General features: G+C 57.6%; 1 protein-coding gene across 1 annotated transcript; it reads right to left on the bottom strand.

Annotated features, from left to right (window-relative positions):
• Positions 1-7,298: 7,298 nt before the first annotated feature.
• LOC142008355 (uncharacterized) lies at positions 7,299-19,575 on the bottom strand. Its single transcript, XM_074985535.1, has 4 exons — positions 19,210-19,575; positions 17,060-17,180; positions 9,448-9,561; positions 7,299-8,644 (listed from the first exon to the last, which is right to left on the bottom strand). Exons 1-4 carry the CDS (start codon positions 19,573-19,575, stop codon positions 7,299-7,301), a joined length of 1,947 nt encoding a protein of 648 aa, XP_074841636.1.
• Between the last annotated feature and the right edge of the window lie 445 nt (positions 19,576-20,020).

Below are 20,020 nucleotides of genomic sequence, written 5' to 3' on the forward strand. Positions count from 1 at the left end.
TTTAAGCTAAGGTGCCTGGATTGATTCCTCCAGCTGTGCCCAGAAACCCCGTCCTATTACAATGGGTCAGTCAGTGTTTCAACATCAGGTGCTGCAGGAGATACATTGAGAGCCACGGTCTAAGCCGCACGGCTCTGGGCTAGGGGCGCCGTGGGTAAACTACAGGTTCATCTCCCACTGGCAGCACCGGAGAGGCAGCGGCATCCGCTGGCAGGCCAGCCCAGGTAGCCCCTCCCCAGCTCAGAGTTGGGGGCCACGCTCTGCCCCACGCCCAGCAGGCCACACCTGACTCCTATTAAAGTCAAATCAGCGGCATGGCATTATCCCCACGGGGTCCGGCTCTGAGGCAGCGCAACCCTGAGCAGCACCGCCAGGAACCTGGCAGGAGGCACAGCTGCAAGGGCAGGAAACCCAGACACCAGACACCTGAGTTTGCTAGAAGCCCGGAATGGGCAGTGGAGAGGGGCCACCGGATGCCTCCCTGCTTTGCTCGTTCCACTGGCCGGAGGCAGGACGCTGGGGCACAAGTTCAGGGCACAGGAGCAACGTGGCCAGGGAGGAGCAGGTGTGATGGAGGGGGGGGAGGGCATGTGTGAGTCAGGCTGGATGTCCGAGGCAAGCAGCAGCTCCCAGTGGCTAAGGATGACCCTGGGGCTACAACTGGCAGATAACACCTCTGCCTGAACAAAGAGCAGGGAGGAGCCGAGCTGGGTTTTGAATCGGGGGCGGCAGTTAGAGGGAGGAAAAGGGAGAGCTGGAAGGCAGCCAGCCTGAGGGGGAAGCTACGCCCCAGAGGGGCACCCCTCGGGGTCTTCTCCCCAGGACGGGTTGGAAGGACTGTCTCTGGCTGCTGTACTGTCGCTTCTGTGAGAAACTGGGCATCTGTTGCCTCATAAACCTGCTGTTGTACCTGCTGAGTGAGAGTCTCTCCTGCCAGCGGACGGGGTGCAGTGCAGGGGGACCCCTGAACCCCATCACACTGGTGTCAGAAGTGGGATGCACTGCACCCACGGATGAGCTCCCAGCAGTGGCTGACTGAGCGCAAGAGAAGGAAGGAGTCTCAGAAGAGCCAGAGGGGGAACAAAGCCATTCCTGCAGCTGCTGCTGGTGAGTGGATACCCCGGGAGATAGCGGGGAGATGGATTATACCCGACTCCTGAAGGCAGAGCTAGCGGGGCTGTGCAGGGAGAGGGGCCTGACCGTGGGGAAGGCGACCAAGGCCCAGCTGATTGCCCAGCTGGAAGAGAATGACCGATCCGGGGGGGCAAAGCCTGTCCCGGCAGAAAGTGGCTGGTCAGCCTCAGGAAGCGTTTCGGATTCTCCGACAGGAGCAGGGGCTCGACGCCATCAGACAGACGCGGTGCCCGCCAGGTCGCGCTCAGCTAGCGGTGGTCCATCGCGGGCAGAGTCCCCCGCCGCAGAGCTGCGACGGCTGGAACTCGAGGTGAAATTAAAGGAACTGGAGCACCAGGAACGAGAAAGAGAGCGTGAGCAGGAGCGCCAGCTACAAGAGAGACAGCGTGAGGAGAGAGAGCGAGAGCGGAAGGAGAGAGAGTGAGAGCGGGAGCATGAGCGAACCATGGCAGAGGCGAGACGCCAAGAGGCCCCAGCTGCGGTAAGCGGGGAGAGGGCCAGACGGCTCGGGGTGGCCAGTCACTTGGAAACGCGTGTGCTGGCCCAGTGTCAGGACCCAGGGGACATGGACGAGTTCCTTACCGCCTTTGAGCGAGCCTGTGAGTTGCATGAAGTTCCCCCAGATGAGTGGCTCCGGCACCTCACCCCCTTGCTGGGCCAGAAGGCCGCAGCGGTGCTCAGCCAGCTGGTGGGGCTGCAGCCTGGGGACTATGAACGGTTCAAACAGGCCCTGCTGCATAAGTTCGGGCTAACTCCGGAGATGTACAAGAAGAAGTTCCAGGAGGCGCAGAAGAGGCCAGAGGAAACCCATGTAGATACAACCGCCCGCCTGAAGCAATACTACCAGAAGTGGGCGTTCGGAATGGGAGTCCAGTCCGTAGAGGACCTGATCGAGCTGGCGGTCGTGGAGCGATTCTACGAGATGTGCGCACCTGACCTGAGGGTGTGGCTCGTGGACCGGAAGCCAGGGGATTCACATGATGCAGGGAAACTGGCAGATGACTTCACAAACAGCCGGGCCAGGTTTGAAAGTGAGCCCCACAAAGAGAGGGAGTCCCGGAGGGAGAGGGAGTCCTGGAGAAACCGAGAATCTCAGAGAGACCGGTCCCTAACTGTACGACAGAGGGGACCACCTCTTGGGCAAGCCCAGGAAAGAGGGGCCAGCCACCCACCCCCGAGAGAGCCAAACAGAGCCTGGGCAGAGCAGCCGGCCCGAGGGACACAACAAGACCCAGGCTGTTACCGCTGTGGGTGAAAGGGGCATAGAGCAGCCCAGTGCCCCAGGCTCCCAGACAGGTTGAGCAGGCCGGGGGGTCATGGAGTCAACTGGGTGGGGTCCCAGAAGCCAGAGGGGCTGGCGGCCAAGGCGGGTGGTGCTGACAATGGGCACTTGGACTGGGCCGAGTCCGCCCCACAGACCAGCTCCTCAGGGGGACCAAATGCTCAGAGGTCAGTTTACAGAGTAGGGGCGGCACTACCTCTGTGGAGCAAGTGTCTCAAACACCTCGAGGTAGACGGGGAAAAGGTCACGGGGTTCTGGGACACAGGCGCTGACGTGACGCTGGCCCGACCCGGGGTGGTGGCACCGAGCTGCATGATACCCGATTCCCACCTGACGATAACAGGAATTGATGGGACCCCTTTCAAGGTGCCCATGGTGAGGGTGCACCTGAAATGGGGGAAGAAGGAAGGCCCCAAGGAAGTGGGCGTGCACAGCCATTTGCCGGCGGATGTACTGATGGGGGCTGACCTGGAGAACTGGCCAGGTGAACGTCCTCCGGCCCTGGTCCTGACCCGTAGCCAAAGAAAATGAGGGGTGCGCTCCCCAGATTCAGGGGTACAGGCCCAGCCAAAGTCACAGGAGCCACAGGGGCCAACCCTGAGAGAAAGGGGGCCCCCAAAAACCAGGTCTCACAGGCCAGGGGTGCTGGAGCCAAGCAGGGATGGGGAAGTAGCATCCGCTCCTGCCCGAGCGGAAGAGTTCCAGGCAGAGCAGCAGAGAGACCCCTCCTTGCAGAAGCTTAGGGAACTGGCCAGTCTCAGCCCAGCTCCACAGATGGGGGAGGGCTGCAGGGAGAGATTCCTGTGGGAAAAGGGATTCCTGTACCGGGAATGGGCTCCCAGACGCAAAGCGGAGGCATGGAAGGTCCAGAGGCAACTGGTGGTTCCCCAAAAGTACCGGCGCAGGCTGCTGTACCTAGCCCATGATGTCCCGCTCGCAGGACACCAGGGGATCCACCGCACCAGGAGAAGGTTGTTACAGAACTTTTTCTGGCCAGGGATCTTTGCAGCTGTCCGTCTGTATTGCCTGTCCTGCGATCCCTGCCAGAGGGTGGGGAAGACCTGGGACAAGGGGAGAGCTGCCCTGAGGCCGCTGCCCATCATAGAGGAGCCTTTCCAGAAAGTGGCTATAGACATAGTGGGCCCCTTCAGCAAGGCAACGCATTCGGGGAAGAAATATATTTTGGTAGTGGTAGATTTTGCCACGGGATACCCAGAAGCAGTGGCCTTGACCTCTATCGACGCTGACACCGTGGCAGATGCACTGCTGTCCATTTTCAGCAGAGTGGGGTTCCCCAAGGAGGTCCTCACAGATCAGGGGTCCAACTTCATGTCGGCCCTACTGCAAAGCTTGTGGGACAAGTGTGGGGTCCGACACACCTGGGCCACAGCCTACCACCCGCAGACCAATGGGCTGGTGGAGAGGTTCAATGGGACTCTGAAGCAGATGCTGAGAACCTTCATGAATCAGCACCCCCACGGCTGGGACAAGTACTTACCCCACCTGCTGTTTGCATACAGGGAGGTGCCCCAGGAATCCACGGGGTTCTCCCCGTTTGAGCTGCTGTACGGAAGGAGGGTACGGGGACCCTTGGGCTTGCTCAGAGAAGAGTGGGAGGGGACGGCCTCTCCTGAAGGGGAGTCAGTGGTACAGTATGTACTGACCTTCCGGGAAAAACTCACCGAGCTCATGGGCTGTCCAGGGAGAACCTCTCCATGGCCCAAAGGAAGCAAAAGGTCTGGTATGAGCGTAACACCAGGGCCCGAGCCGATGCCACCGGGGACCAAGTGATGGTCCTTATACCTGTGCGGCGGAACAAGCTGCAAGCGGCCTGGGATGGGCCCTTCAAGGTTGTCAAACAGCTAAATTACGTGAATTATGTGGTGGAACTGTCGAACCGGGCCCACAGCCACCGGGTCTATCATGTGAACATGATGAAACTTTACTGGGACAGACAGAACTTGGTGCTGGCTGTGTGCAGACACTGGGAGGGGCAGGGGGATGATCCCTTGGTGGATTTACTCACAGGGACTGGAGCCGGCTCCTTGCTGGAGTCTATTCCCCTCTCAGACCAGCTGACCCCTGCCCAGCAGACGGAGATCAAGGAGGTGCTGCATTCGAACAACAGCTGTTCTCGGACAGACCCGGACCCACTGACCTGGCTGTCCACCGAATAGAGACAGGCACCCACGCCCCTATCAAGTGTGTGCCATTCAGAGCCACAGGGAGGACGGCTCAGGACATAGAGCGGGAGGTTGAAGACATGCTGGCTCTGGGGGTGATCCAACCCTCGTCCAGCCCCTGGGCCTCTCCCATGGTGTTAGTCCCTAAAAAAGATGGGTCTGTTCAGTTTTGTGTGGACTATCGCAAGCTTAACGCCATCACTGTCTCGGACGCCTACCCCATGCCCAGGCCTGATGACCTCTTAGACAAGCTGGGGGGAGCCCGTTACCTCACCACCATAGTCCTCACCAAGAGGTACTGGCAAGTGCCATTAGACCAAGATGCCTGGCTCAAGTCGGCTTTCATCACCCCTGTGGGGCTCTACAAGTTCCTGGTCCTGCCCTTTGGCCTCAGAGGGGCACCCGCTACCTTCCAGCGTCTGGTGGACCAGCTACTGAAAGGGATGGAGAGCTTTGCCCTGGCTTACATGGACGACATTTGCATCTTCAGCCAGACGTGGGAGAACCATGTGTCCCAAGTCAAGCAGGTGCTGGACCGACTCCAGAAGGCCGGGCTGACTATCAAGGCAGGGAAGTGCAAGGTGGGAATGGCTGAGGTGACCTACCTGGGCCACAAGGTGGGCAGCGGCTGCTTAAAGCCAGAGCCAGCTAAAGTGGAGGCTGTCAGAGATGGGCCAACACCCCAGACTAAGAAACAGGTCCAGGCCTTCATTGGGATGGCGGGGTACTACCGGAGGTTTGTGCCCCACTTTAGCTCCATCGCAGCCCCCCTCACGGAGCTGTGTAAAAAGGGAAAGCCTGACAAGCTGGTCTGGACCGAGCAGTGCCAAGAGGCCCTCTGCGTGCTGAAGGAGGCTCTGGTCAGGGCCCCAGTGCTGGCAAATCCAGACTTCAACAAGCCCTTCCTGGTGTTCACCGATGCCTCAGACGTGGGGCTGGGGGCGGTGCTAATGCAGGTGAATGACAAAGGGGAGAAACACCCCACTGTGTACCTGAGTAAGAAGCTGCTGCCCCGGGAGCAGAACTACGCAGCCATAGAGAAGGAATGTCTGGCCATGGTGTGGGCGCTGGGGAAGCTGCAGCCGTACCTGTTTGGACGGCGTTTCACCATGTACACCGATCACTCACCCCTGACCTGGCTGCATCACATGAAAGGGGCCAACGCCAAGCTCCTGCGGTGGAGTCTGCTCCTGCAGGACTACGACATGGAGGTGGTCCACGTCAAGGGGAACAACAACACCATAGCCGATGCCCTGTCACGCAGGGAGGGCCCCGAACTTCCCCAGGTCACTGGCTAAGTGACCCCGCTCAGTTCGGTCTGGAAGTGGGGAGAGATGTGATGGAGTGGGGGGGGGGGTGCATGTGTGAGTCAGGCTGGATGTCTGAGGCAAGCAGCAGCTCCCAGTGGCTAAGGATGACCCTGGGGCTACAACTGGCAGGTAACACCTCTGCCTGAACAAAGAGCAGGGAGGAGCTGAGGGGGGTTTTGAATCGGGGGTGGCAGTTGGAGGCTAGGGAAAGGGAGAGCTGGAAGGCAGCCAGCGGGAGGAGGGGGAAGCTACACCCCAGAGAGGCACCCCTCGGGGTCTTCCCCCCAGAACAGGTTGGAAGGACTGTCTCTGGCTGCTGTGCTGTCGCTTCTGTGAGAAACTGGGCATCTGTTGCCTAATAAACCTTCTGTTGTACCTGCTGAGTGAGACTCACTACTGCCAGCGGACGGGGTGCAGTGCAGGGGGACCCCTGAACCCCATCACAGCAAGCATCAGGCAAAGGGAGAATGCACAGGGCTGCCAAGGAGGTGATGCACCTCACAGAGCAGCTGCCACGCTTTGGTCTGCCTCTTTCTGACTGGAGAAACCCTCCCCCATCTGCATTCACCTGGTTTCACCCAGCCGCGCCCTGCGGCAGGCCAGGGGGCTTCCTGCGCCGAGCAGGAGCATCTCAGTGCTAACGACTGCGAACCGAAACCGGCCAGGATTTTATACCGGAGACACCTGGGCAGACATCAGCCACAGCAGCATGTTGCTAACAACCACTTCGGTAAACTAACAAAGACAGAGGCAGCTTTGCCACTACGCCACCCCCAGCGCCTGGCCAGGCACTGTGAGTTCTCCCATCACTCAGCCGCTCACACGCTCACCAAGCAAAGCGCCGGGACAGCAGCAATCACCCGAACCACCTGCTCAGCTTAACGAGCAACCCTCCTCAGCAGGCAGGCTCCTGGCTCCTGAAGTGCAGGCCGAGGGTCTCGTTCGCAAGCATCAGCAACCGTCACAGACACAGCGCAGAGCAGCCCAGGGCTCTGAGCCCTAGAGAGCGAATGGACCTAACGGGCACTTACGCATCTTTTGGTTAAGCTATTTGAGTGTATTCACTTGGCAGCCAAACACTACACATCTAGGAGGCCGATCCAGTGGCTTGTAGGAAATTCCCACTCTGGCGAGGAGACAGGTGAGCTGCTTCCAGGCCAGGTCCCACAACAAGGAGGGGCCCGGGGAGTGGAGCGGGTGTCAGGAACATCACTTCTGCACGCCCCAGCTGGAGGGGCGGTCCCACGGGGGCTGCTGGGCCGGCCTCTGCAGCTACGCGTCTCCCAGGAGAGCCTGTCCGAGCTCCCCCTGCGCTTCACTCACGCGCCTCGCCCGATCCTGGCGCGCAGGCCGCGCTGGCCACCTTCCACCCAGGGAAACGGGTCTCGCTCACGTGCGGCTCCTCTGGTTCTGCGTGAACCTCTTCGCACGCTCCCCCCGCGGGCACGCCGGTCTCTTTCCAGGCGGGGCTGCCTGCCGGGCTCTAACCTGGGCCCTGTGCTGCGGGCTGCTGGCGAAGGGCTCCGGCCGGAGCAGGGGCCGTGGGCTCTGGCTGGCGCCCGCCCCAGTGCGCTGCCCCTGCGCCTGCTCGGCGTGGGTTCTCTGGTGAGCTCGCATGATGCGCTCGTCCCGGAACCTCTTCTCGCACTCCGCACACTGGAACAGCTTCTCTGCCACGGAGCCCCCCTGGCTGGGGAGAGCCAGGCCTTCCCCCAGGCCCTGCTCCCCTTCGCCCCCCGGCCCCCCACCCCGGTGCACCCGCTGGTGGCTCTTCAGGTGCTGCTTCTGGCTGCAGGTCTTGCCGCACTGGCTGCACCGGTAGGGCCGCTCGCCCGTGTGGATGCGCTCGTGAATGACGAGGGTTTTCTTGTCCTTGAAGCACTTGCCGCACCAGGCGCAGGCGAAGGGCCGCTCGCCCGTGTGGATGCGCTGGTGGCTGAGCAGGTGGTGCTTCTGGGTGAAGCTGTGCCCGCACTGGCGGCAGGGGAAGGGCCGCTCCCCGGTGTGGGTGCGCTGGTGGCTCACGAGATGGTGCTTCTGGCTGAAGCTCCTCCCACAGTCCGGGCACTGGAAGGGCTTCACCCCCTGGTGCACCTTCTGGTGGGACACCAGGATCTGCTTGAGCCGGAAGCTGCTGCCGCACTGCAGGCAGGGGAAGGGCCTCGCCGCCGTGTGGCTGCGCTGGTGCTTCCGGAGGTCTCTGCTCCGGCGGAAGCTCTTCCCGCACTGAGCGCAGGAGTGTGGCCCCTTGGGCGCCCGAGGGCTTTGCTGGGGCCTGGGGAGCAGCAGCTTGTGGGGGAGGCCCCCCGCTCTCTGGGGGTCGGCGTCTGCCTTGCCCACGTGGGTTTTCTGGTGTCTCTTCAGGTCCCCCTTGGAGGGGAAGCCCTTCCCACACGTCGGGCACTTGAAGGGCCGCTCCCCCGTGTGGCTCCTCTCGTGGATGGTCAGGGCCGTGTTACTCCTGAAGCTCTTGTCGCATTCGGGACAGGTCGGGGGGTTCTGCTTCAGCAAGACCTTCTGGGGCAACGCCCGCGGGGGGCCATCCTGAGCGCTCTTCACGCGGCGCCTTCGGGGCTTCCTGGGGGACCTGCCTGGGGCCAGGCTGCTCCTCCTCCTTACACGCCGCGGCGGGCGGCTCTCTTCCTCCCGCTTTCCAGAGAAGCCACCAGGCGGCTCTGGGGTTTCTGGGTCCTGGGCCTCCTCCTCCTTCTCCTTCTTAATCCCGAGTCCATCACCTGCTGGACAGAAGACAGAGGGGAGATTCTGGACGTCATTTATGTATAGAGGACGGGACCCCCCTCCACCCCTGTTCAACCAGCCCCCTGGCAGGGGGAATCCGGGGGGTCCTGCTGAAAGCCTGTCAATGAATCAGCTGGCCAGTTTGGATTGTCTCTCAGCGACTGGGAGACCCTCTGGCTTGCCACACGTTACAGAGAGGTTCCCACCACGGCAGAGACTCCGCTGGCCAAGAACTAGCCCGCGGAGGCCATCGGCATTCGCCTAACAGCCCTGGCTCCCACGACGGCGACCTGCCCTAGGGGCCTCAGTGGGATGCAGTGTCTGCGCTCAGCCCTATTGGGGCAGCCCTGTGATGGCACCAGAGCTGCTCTGGCCTAAGAGAGCACGTCCTGGCCGTACCGCTCTGCCCGCGGAGGCAGTCAGGTGGTACGCGGGGGATTCCTGCCTCGCACGTTTCTATTTTATTGAGCCTCGGTCCTGGCCAGCCCCAGGAGCCCCGGAGGGGCGTTCTGAGTGCCTGCATTTCTCCCACTTGATGCCGTGAGGGCTGAGGGAGGGACTCGGGCCAGAGTTAATTAGCTCTGTGGGAAGTCACCATGGGCCCAAGCCACAGAGGGATTCTGGCTGCACACTGGCAGAGTGAGGGAGGGACGCCCTTCCGGCTGCCCCAGGCTCCGGCACCGTAGAAGCCCTTTAATGAATGTAACTCTAGGCCCAAGGCCCTAAACTTGAGGTCATCCTTTGGAAGTCCAGCCCTTCTCTGGCTTGTCCCCCCGTCCTCTGGGATCCCCCCGCTCACCTGGCCAGACAGGCTGGGGGGTTCGCCACTCGCTGGGGTGCGGCGGGTCCCCAACACACGGCTCTTCATCCTGCTCCATTTGATGTATAATCTCCGGCATGGCAGCAGGCCGCCCTGTTCCCGGAGGGAGAACAACAGAGTCACACACCTACTTCGACGTGACTCGACGGGCTCCTCCATGCACATGGTAGAGTACTGCCCTCGCTCTCAGCTCTGGCTGCTGCAAATCCCCCATTTACTCAGCACTGCTGAGGCCACATCTGGAGTGTTGCATCCAGTTCTGGGCTCCCCAGCATTGAAAGGATGTGGGCGCATTGGAGAGGGTTCACCAGAGGGAAATGAAAATGATTAAGGGGCTGGAGCACATGACCTCTGAGGAGAGGCTGAGGAATGTGGGGTTATTTAGTTTGCAGAAGGGAAGAGAGAGGGGCGATTTCACAGCAGCCTTCAACTTCCTGAAGGGGAGCTCTAAAGAGGCTGGAGAGAGGCTGTTCTCAGTGGTGTCAGACAGCAGAACAAGGAGCAATGGTCTGAAGTTACAGAGGGAGAGGTGTAGGTTAGATATTAGGAAAAAAACTCCTTCCCCAGGCGGGAGGTGAAGCACTGGAATGTGTTGCCTAGAGAGAACATAAGAATGGCCATACTGGGTCAGACCAAAGGTCCATCCAGCCCAGCATCCCATCTGCCGACGGTGGCCAATGCCAGGTGCCCCAGAGAAGGAGAACAGAAGACAATGATCAAGTGATTTATCTCCTGCCATCCATCTCCTGCCCTTGTACTGAAGGCTAGGGCACCATACTTTATCCCTGGCTAATAGCCATTTATGGACCTGACCTGCAAAAATTTATCAAGCTCTTTTTTAAACCCTAATAGAGTCCTGGCCTTCACAGCCTCCTCGGGCAAGGAGTTCCACAGGTTGACTGTGCGCTGTGTGAAGAAAAATTTCCTTTTATTAGTTTTGAACCTACTACCCATCAATTTCATTTGGTGTCCCCTACTTCTTGTATTATGGGAAAAGGTAAATAATTTTTCTATATTCACTTTCTCCACACCATTCATGATTTTATATACCTCTTTCATATCGCCCCTCAATCGCCTTTTTTCCAAACTGAAAAGTCCCAGTCTCTCTAGCCTCTCCCCATATGGGACCCTTTCCAAGCCCCTAATCATCTTAGTTGCCCTTTTCTGAACCTTTTCTAATGCCAATATATCTTTTTTGAGGTGAGGAGACCACATCTGCACGCAGTACTCGAGATGTGGGCGTACCATAGTTTTATATAGGGGAAGTATGATATCTTTTGTCTTATTATCGATCCCTTTTTTAATAATTCCTAACATCCTATTTGCCTTACTAACTGCCGCTGCACACTGCATGGATGTCTTCAGAGAACTATCCACTATAACTCCAAGATCCCTTTCCTGATCTGTCGTAGCTAAATTTGACCCCATCATGTAGTACGTGTAATTTGGGTTATTTTTTCCAACATGCATTACCTTACACTTACCCACATTAAATTTCATTTGCCATTTTGCTGCCCAATCACTCAGTTTGCTGAGATCTTTTTGTAGTTCTTCACAATCCCTTTTGCTTTTGACTGTCCTGAACAACTTGGTGTCATCTGCAAACTTTGCCACCTCACTGCTTACCTCATTTTCTAGATCATTGATGAACAAGTTGAACAGGATCGGTCCCAGGACTGACCCCTGGGGAACACCACTAGTTACCCTCCTCCATTGTGAAAATTTACCATTTATTCCCACCCTTTGTTTTCTGTCTTTTAACCAATTCCCGATCCATGAAAGGACCTTTCCTCCTATCCCATGACCACCTAATTTACATAAAAGCCTTTGGTGTGGGACCGTGTCAAAGGCTTTCTGGAAATCTAGGTATATTATGTCCACTGGGTGCCCCTTGTCCGCATGTTTATTAACCCCTTCAAAGAATTCTAATAGATTAGACAGACACGACTTCCCTCTGCAGAAACCATGCTGACTTTTGCCCAACAATTCGTGCTCTTCTATGTGCCTTGCAATTTTACTCTTTACTAGTGTTTCTACTAATTTACCTGGTACTGATGTTAAACTTATCGGTCTATAATTGCCAGGATCTCCTCTAGAGCCTTTTTTAAAGGAGCGATCAAGGAAGACAGTGCCATTGCGGAGCGATTAAATGATTTCTTTGCTTCAGTCTTCACGGCTGAGGATGTTACAGAGGTTCCTAAATCTGAGCCAGCCTTTTTAGGTGACAAATCTGAGGAACTCACTCAGACTGAAGTGACATTAGAGGAGGTTTTGGAATTAATTGATAAGCTGAATAGTAACAAGTCTCCAGGACCAGACGGCATTCACCCAAGGGTTCTGAAAGAACTCAAATGTGAAATTGCGGGGTTATTAACAGTGGTTTGTAACCTATCCTTTAAATCCACTTTGGTACCAAATGACTGGAAGATGGCCAATATAACGCCAATATTTAAAAAAGGCTCTAGAAGAGATCCTGGCAATTATAGACCGATAAGTTTAACATCAGTACCAGGCAAATTAGTAGAAACACTAGTAAAGAGTAAAATTGCAAGGCACATAGAAGAGCATGAATTGTTGGGCAAAAGTCAGCATGGTTTCTGCAGAGGGAAGTCGTGTCTAACTAATCTATTAGAATTCTTTGAAGGGGTTAATAAACATGCGGACAAGGGGCACCCAGTGGACATAATATACCTAGATTTCCAGAAAGCCTTTGACACGGTCCCACACCAAAGGCTTTTATGTAAATTAGGTGGTCATGGGATAGGAGGAAAGGTCCTTTCATGGATCGGGAATTGGTTAAAAGACAGAAAACAAAGGGTGGGAATAAATGGTAAATTTTCACAATGGAGGAGGGTAACTAGTGGTGTTCCCCAGGGGTCAGTCCTGGGACCGATCCTGTTCAACTTGTTCATCAATGATCTAGAAAATGAGGTAAGCAGTGAGGTGGCAAAGTTTGCAGATGACACCAAGTTGTTCAGGACAGTCAAAAGCAAAAGGGATTGTGAAGAACTACAAAAAGATCTCAGCAAACTGAGTGATTGGGCAGCAAAATGGCAAATGAAATTTAATGTGGGTAAGTGTAAGGTAATGCATGTTGGAAAAAATAACCCAAATTACACGTACTACATGATGGGGTCAAATTTAGCTACGACAGATCAGGAAAGGGATCTTGGAGTTATAGTGGATAGTTCTCTGAAGACATCCATGCAGTGTGCAGCGGCAGTTAGTAAGGCAAATAGGATGTTAGGAATTATTAAAAAAGGGATCGATAATAAGACAAAAGATATCATACTTCCCCTATATAAAACTATGGTACGCCCACATCTCGAGTACTGCGTGCAGATGTGGTCTCCTCACCTCAAAAAAGATATATTGGCATTAGAAAAGGTTCAGAAAAGGGCAACTAAGATGATTAGGGGCTTGGAAAGGGTCCCATATGGGGAGAGGCTAGAGAGACTGGGACTTTTCAGTTTGGAAAAAAGGCGATTGAGGGGCGATATGATAGAGGTATATAAAATCATGAATGGTGTGGAGAAAGTGAATATAGAAAAATTATTTACCTTTTCCCATAATACAAGAACTAGGGGACACCAAATGAAATTGATGGGTAGTAGGTTCAAAACTAATAAAAGGAAATTTTTCTTCACACAGCGCACAGTCAACCTGTGGAACTCCTTGCCCGAGGAGGCTGTGAAGGCCAGGACTCTATTAGGGTTTAAAAAAGAGCTTGATAAATTTTTGCAGGTCAGGTCCATAAATGGCTATTAGCCAGGGATAAAGTATGGTGCCCTAGCCTTCATAACAAGGGCAGGAGATGGATGGCAGGAGATAAATCACTTGTCTTCTGTTCTCCTTCTCTGGGGCACCTGGCATTGGCCACCGTCGGTAGATGGGATGCTGGGCTTGATGGACCTTTGGTCTGACCCAGTATGGCCATTCTTATGTTCTTATGTTCTTTTATATCTTTATCGTCCAAGGGCCCCACTGCTTTTTTAGCGGGCTTCCTGCTTCTAATGTATTTAAAAAAACATTTTACTATCGTTTTTTGAATTTTTGGCTAGCTGTTCCTCAAACTCTTTTTTGGCTTTTCTTACTACATTATGACACTTAATTTGGGAGTGTTTATGTTCCTTTCTATTTTCCTCACTAGGATTTGACTTCCACTTTTTAAAAGCTGCCCTTTTCTCTCTCACTGCCTTTTTAACATGGCTGTTTAGCCATGGTGGTTCTTTGTTAGGTCTCTTACTGTGTTTTTTTATTTGGGGTATACATTTTAGTTGGGCCTCTAGTATGGTGTCTTTAAACAGTTTCCATGCAGCTTCCAGGGATTTTAGTTTAATTACTCTACCTTTTAGTTTCTGTTTAACTAGCTTCCTCATTTTAGTGTAATTCCCCTTTTTGAAATTAAATGCCAGAGTGTTTGACCGCTGCGGTGTTCTTCCCAACACAGGAATATTAAAAGTTATTATATTGTGGTCACTATTTCCAAGCGGTCCAGTAACAGTTACCTCTTGGACCAGATCCTGCGTTCCAGTCAAGACTAGATCGAGAATCGACTCTCCCCTTGTGGGTTCCTGTACTAGCTGCTCCAAGAAGCAGTCATTTAAGGCATCAAGAAATTTAATCTCTGAATCCCGTCCTGAGGTGACATGCACCCAATCAATATGGGGATAATTGAAATCTCCTATTATTACTGTGTTTTTTATTTTGATAGCCTCTCTAATCTCCCTTATCATTTCAGCATCACTATCACTGTCCTGGTTAGGTGGTCGGTAATATATTCCTAATGCCATATTCATATTAGAGGAATGAATTTGTTATCCATAATGATTCTATGGAACATTTTAATTCCTTTAGGATTTTTGCTTCATTTGATTCTATACTATCCTTCACATATAGTACCACTCCGCCACCCGCACGACCTGTTCTGTCTTTCCGATATAATTTATATCCCGGTATGATAGTGTCCCACTGATTGTCCTCATTCCACCATGTTTCTGAGATGCCTATTATGTCAACTTCCTCCTTTGATATGAGGTACTCCAGTTCACCCATCTTATTAGACAGACTCCTAGCATTAGTGTAAAAGCATGTTAGAAAACTACCACTATTTATATGTCCGCCTTTCACAGACGCGTTGGATTTTTTTATGCACGATTGTTTCACATCTGATCTTGCCCATATATTATTTCCCACGTTCCCTATCTGACTAACTTCTAGGGAATCCCTATCTATGGAGCTTCGTGTAAGAGAAGTCTCCGTCCGATCCAGGTGCTCCCCCGCACCAATCGGCTTTCCCCCACCTCTTAGTTTAAAAACTGCTCTATGACCTTTTTAATGTTTAATGCCAGCAGTCTGGATCCACCTTGATTTAGGTGGAGCCCATCATTCCTGTATAGGCTCCCCCTACCCCAAAAGTGTCCCCAGTTCCTAATAAATCTAAACCCCTCTTCCCTACACCATCGTCTCATCCACGCATTGAGATTCTGAAGTTCTGCCTGTCTATCTGGCCCTGCGCGTGGAACTGGAAGCATTTCAGAGAATGCCACCAAAGATGTTCTGGATTTCAGTCTCTTTCCTAGTAACCTAAATTTGGCCTCCAGAACATCTCTTCTACCCTTCCCTATGTCATTGGTACCAACATGTACCACGATGACCGGCTCCTCCCCAGCACTGCCCATAAGTCTGTCTAGATGCCTCGAGAGATCCGCAACCTTCGCACCAGGCAGGCAAGTCACCATACGGTTCTCCCGGTCATCACAAACCCAACTATCTATATTTCTAATGATCGAATCCCCCACTACTAAAACCTGCTTCTTCCTAACAGCTGGCGCTCCCTCCCCCGGAGAAGTATCCTCGGCACGAGAGGATACATCACCCCCCTCTGGAAGGAGGGTCCCAACTATGGGATGGTTTCCCTCTGCTCCCATTGACTGCTCTCCTTCCCTGAGCCTTTCATCCTCCGTAACAGCATCAGGACTGTCAGATTGGAGGTGGGACAGCCCTACTATGTCCCGGAAAGTCTCATCCACAAACACCTCTGCCTTCCTTAGCTCCTCCAGTTCAGCCACCCTGGCCTCCAAAGCACGCACTCGGTCTCTGAGGGCCAGGAGCTCCTTGCATCGAGCGCACACATACGCCACCCGCCCACAGGGGAGGTAGTCATACATGCTGCACTCGACACAATAAACAGGATAGCCCCCCACTCTGCTGCTGGGCTTCTGCCTCCATTTCCTACTCTAGTTATATATGAGGGTTAATTAAATGTTTCAGATAGAGGTTGTTATAAAGGATTTAGTTTAAGGGCAACAGAAGTCACTGGCTCCCTCCAAGCTCCCCCTCTCCAAACTCCCTCCTGTTCGCACGCACCCTGGTCGCGAGCACCCGGTCGCAAAGCTCCCTGGTCGCTTACTAGCAGGGTTTAAGTGCTCGGCCTCCCTGATAGCTCCTCCCTCTGCCTACAGCTCAGCCAATCAGCACACGGTTGTTTCAATTCAAACCTAATCAGCTTCCAACTGCCTGCCTGCCTGCCTGAGCACACGGCCTTTCAAACAAACACACACTCAGCTCAGCGCTCCAAACAAACAAACTCCATGGTGGTGGATTCTCCATCCCTGGCGGTTCGTAAGTCCCGGCTTGACAAGGTTCTGGCTGGGATGACTTAGTGGGGGTTGATCCTGCTTTGGGCAGGGGGCTGGACTGGATGACCTCCTGAGGTCCCTTCCAGCCCAGGGATTCAGTGATGCTGTGTGTGCTTCCTGTTCCTCTCTCCTGAGTGCCACCTTCATCTACCTGGCCCCCTCTCCGACTCATTGTGATGGGGTTCGGGGTCCCCAAGCTCTGCACCCGGCCGCAGGCAAGAGTGTGATGGGGTTCAGGGGTCCCCAAGCTCTGCACCCATCTGCAGGCAGGAGTGACTCTCACTCAGCAGGAGAACAGCGGGTTTATTAGCCAACAGGACACAGCATCGTACAGAGGAGTCAGTGCAGCCGGCAGAGACAGCCAGTCCCAGCCATGCTGGGGAGAGGAGGCCCTGAGGGGCCCCAGAGCCGGGGCCTGGCCCCCTCCTTTGTCTCTCTCTCTCCCAGCCCAGACTCACTGCTTCCAACTCCCAGTTCCAATTCAAACCCCTCAGGCTCCACCTCCCCTTTGTCTGCAGCCCAAAGGTGTCACCTGGTCCCCTCAGTTACCCCCAGCAGGAGCCCCCCACCCTCTGTGAGCCACTCACGTACACACACGTATCCCCCACTCCAACCCACTCGTCTCTTGTGCGCTGCTGCCCCCACACACCCCTTCTGCTCCAGCCACCAGGCTCTGGCCTCACTCACGCAGAAAGACAGAGGAATCCACCCTCCACTGGCCTCCTGCCCCAGTCCCCCGCCCGGCGTCCGACTGTAACGCCTGGGACTGGCCGCATGGCCACAGAGTGCACCACGCGCTCACGGTGTTCGGGGAGGGTTTACTAAGAGGGCAGCACACGGGCCAGCTTCTGCCAGCTTAGGCACTGGACATTAGGGGCCCAACTCCCTATGCAGCCGTCAAGGTAAGAATGACCCAGCCCAGCCCCTGAGGGGGTGAGAGGGATCCTCACCCAGCGAGGCCACCAGCTCGTAGTTCTCCCTCATCACGTCCCGGTACAGCTCCCGCTGCCAGTCCTCTAACGCCGCCCACTCCGCTGGGGAGAAATAGACCGCCACCTCCTCGAACGCCACCTGCAACGACACCCCACCTGGCTCAGCGCCGGGGCCTGCCACAGCAGCCAGGCGTGTGCAAAGCCCTTCAGCCAGAGTGCCCCAGCCCAGCTGCAGGTGCCGGCGTTACCGGAGCCCTGACGATGAGGAGGTGACAGCGGAGGGGCTGCTGGGGAAGGCAGAGAAGCAGCCTGCTGGCGGGTTACCTGGTAAATCTCGGCTCTGAATCTGCAGTAAGGCCCAGGCCCGGGGGCAGTAACTCACCCCGAGGCTGGGGCGGGTGGGGAGACTCAGAGCGACTGGTACTCCTGCACGCGGAGGCGCAGGGCGAGAAGGGGGAAGACAGCAGAGTCAGCGTAACTAGCCCTCTGCTTCCTGCCCGGCACAGGCCAGCGTCAGACCCGCCCGCAACGGGCACTGGGGTGAGGTCAGGTTAGAGGGGCAGGGAGACAGGGGCAGGCTGAGCGGAGGAGGAGAGATGCCGGAAGAGTGGAAGCAGGGGAAGGGATCGTGCTACGACCACGGGAGCGAGCCGCCTGCAAACTGTGCAGCCCCAAAGATAGAGCAGGAAGGGGTTTCTCTGACACACTCACACACACTCACATACATACACACATGCATGAACCCATGCATGCACACACACACACACACACACACGTATGGAGTGGCTCCTCTGCCCAGAGTCTCAGAGGTTCTCTCTCTCTCTCTCTCTCTCACACACATACACATACACATACACACACACACACACACACAGAGGGCAGGATGCAAACCCCAGGTGAGGTGCCCCAGCTGTGCAGTGAGCTATGAGACACCCTGGTTGGCCCTGCGTGACCCTGGGCTCAGTCACGCCGCCCCGGCTGGCTGTACTCACGGGTCCCAGGCCCTTCTCGATGGCCGAGGCGACCCCGTCCCGCGGGAGAGTGAGTCACACTTTCAGAGGACCCCCCGGAGCCGCCTGTGCCCACCCTGGTACCGCCCCCGTCCCGGCCTTCGGTTCTAGGGGCACCTGTTACTGCCGGCGCATAAGGGCCAGCGAGGGGTGCCAGGGACGGGCCATGCAGCTCACTCGGCGCCGCACAGCTGGACGGGTGGGCCCCGTGGCCCCAGCGGGGCGGGAGGGAGGTTCGAGAACGAGGGTGGGAAGGAAGAGCCACATGCACCACTGAGCTGGGCCAGCGAGGGCAACCGGGGCGCCCGCACCCACCCACCAGGCCTGCTCCTTGGGGTGCAGCCGCCCCCACTGCCCTGTCACCAGGGCCTCTGCTGGGGAGCAAAGCACGTTAGTGAAGGCACCCCCACCCCCAACACCCGCGCCCCAGGGCAGAGCCGCCCCCACCCCCTACACCCACGCCCCAGGGCAGAGCCGCCCCCACCCCCAACACCCACGCCCCAGGGCACAGCCGCCCCCACCCCCTACACCCGCGCCCCAGGGCACAGCCGCCCCCACCCCCTACACCCGCGCCCCAGGGCAGAGCCGCCCCCACCCCCAACACCCGCGCCCCAGGGCACAGCCGCCCCCACCCCCTACACCCGCGCCCCAGGGCACAGCCGCCCCCACCCCCACCCCCAACACCCACGCCCCAGGGCAGAGCCGCCCCCACCCCCAACACCCGCGCCCCAGGGCACAGCCGCCCCCACCCCCTACACCCGCGCCCCAGGGCAGAGCCGCCCCCACCCCCACCCCCACCCCCACCAACCGCGCCCCAGGGCACAGCCGCCCCCACCCCCTACACCCGCGCCCCAGGGCAGAGCCGCCCCCACCCCCACCCCCAACACCCGCGCCCCAGGGCAGAGCCGCCCCCACCCCCTACACCCGCGCCCCAGGGCAGAGCCGCCAATCCCCCCCCACACTCTGGGGCAAAGACCCCCCCATCCCAGGCTACCCCGCAGCCCCAACCCGGCAGCGCCTCCCGGCACCCCATGGGCCCGCACAGCCCGGTGCCCGGTGCCGGACAGGCGAGGCAGACCCCCCGGGCGCTGAGCCCCCCGCCCCGCTGAGCCCTGCGGCCGCCCCCAGCACCGCCGCTGGCCGGGCGCAGCCTCCTACCTGAGCGGCGCCCTCTGCGGCCATCCCCCTGGCCTCTGGCCCGGCCGGGGCGGGGCGGGGATCGGGGCCGCGTGTAGCGCCCGGCCGCGGCGGGGATCGGGGCCGCGTGTAGCACCCGGCCGGCAGCCCGAGATGCTGCGCAGCGGCGGGCGGCTCCCGGGGCATGGTGGGAGTTGTAGTCCCGCCGGGTGGCGGCGGCGGACTCGGCCGAGGCCCTGCGCGGGGGCGGGGCGGGGCCGCGCAAAAGCCGCGCAAAAAAGCCGCGCAGCGCAGGAGCCGCGCAAGCCCGGAGCCCGCAGGGCACAGAGCCCGGGGCCGGCTCCAGGCGTGGCCGGACGAGCAGCGGGTGTCCCTGCAGCCCTGCATGGCGCCGCTGGCACTGGGCTGAGCTCGCCACCCGCCCGGCCACGGGCAGGGCTCAGCGGGCAGCCGGGCCAGGTGCTCGGGGCCACCGGCTGGGGCTGGTCGGAGCCCCCGTCCCAGGGAGCGGGGCCCGATCCTGGCCGCGCTGCCTGCTCCAGGCGTGCGCCCGCCTCACGCCAGCCCGACCCGGCAGCGCCAGGGCGAGCTCGAGTCCCTGCGGCGGCTCACGCACGGGCCTGAGGCCACCGGCTCCGGTGGCCGGTTCGCCAGCCCTGCGGGTGCCTGTCGGTGAGGCTGCCCGCGGGCTGGGTCTCGGTCCCAGGTCTGCAGGCCAGGGCGTGCACGGCTGCTCTGAGCTAACCGCAGAAATCCCCACTCGAGCCCTGACCCCTCCATCCCCCCGGCGGCCAAGCGGGGCACCCACGTGGCTCTTTGCAGCGTGGCCGAG

Source organism: Carettochelys insculpta, chromosome 2 (assembly GCF_033958435.1).
Source record: "Carettochelys insculpta isolate YL-2023 chromosome 2, ASM3395843v1, whole genome shotgun sequence".
NCBI classification, from domain to species: Eukaryota; Metazoa; Chordata; order Testudines; family Carettochelyidae; genus Carettochelys; species Carettochelys insculpta.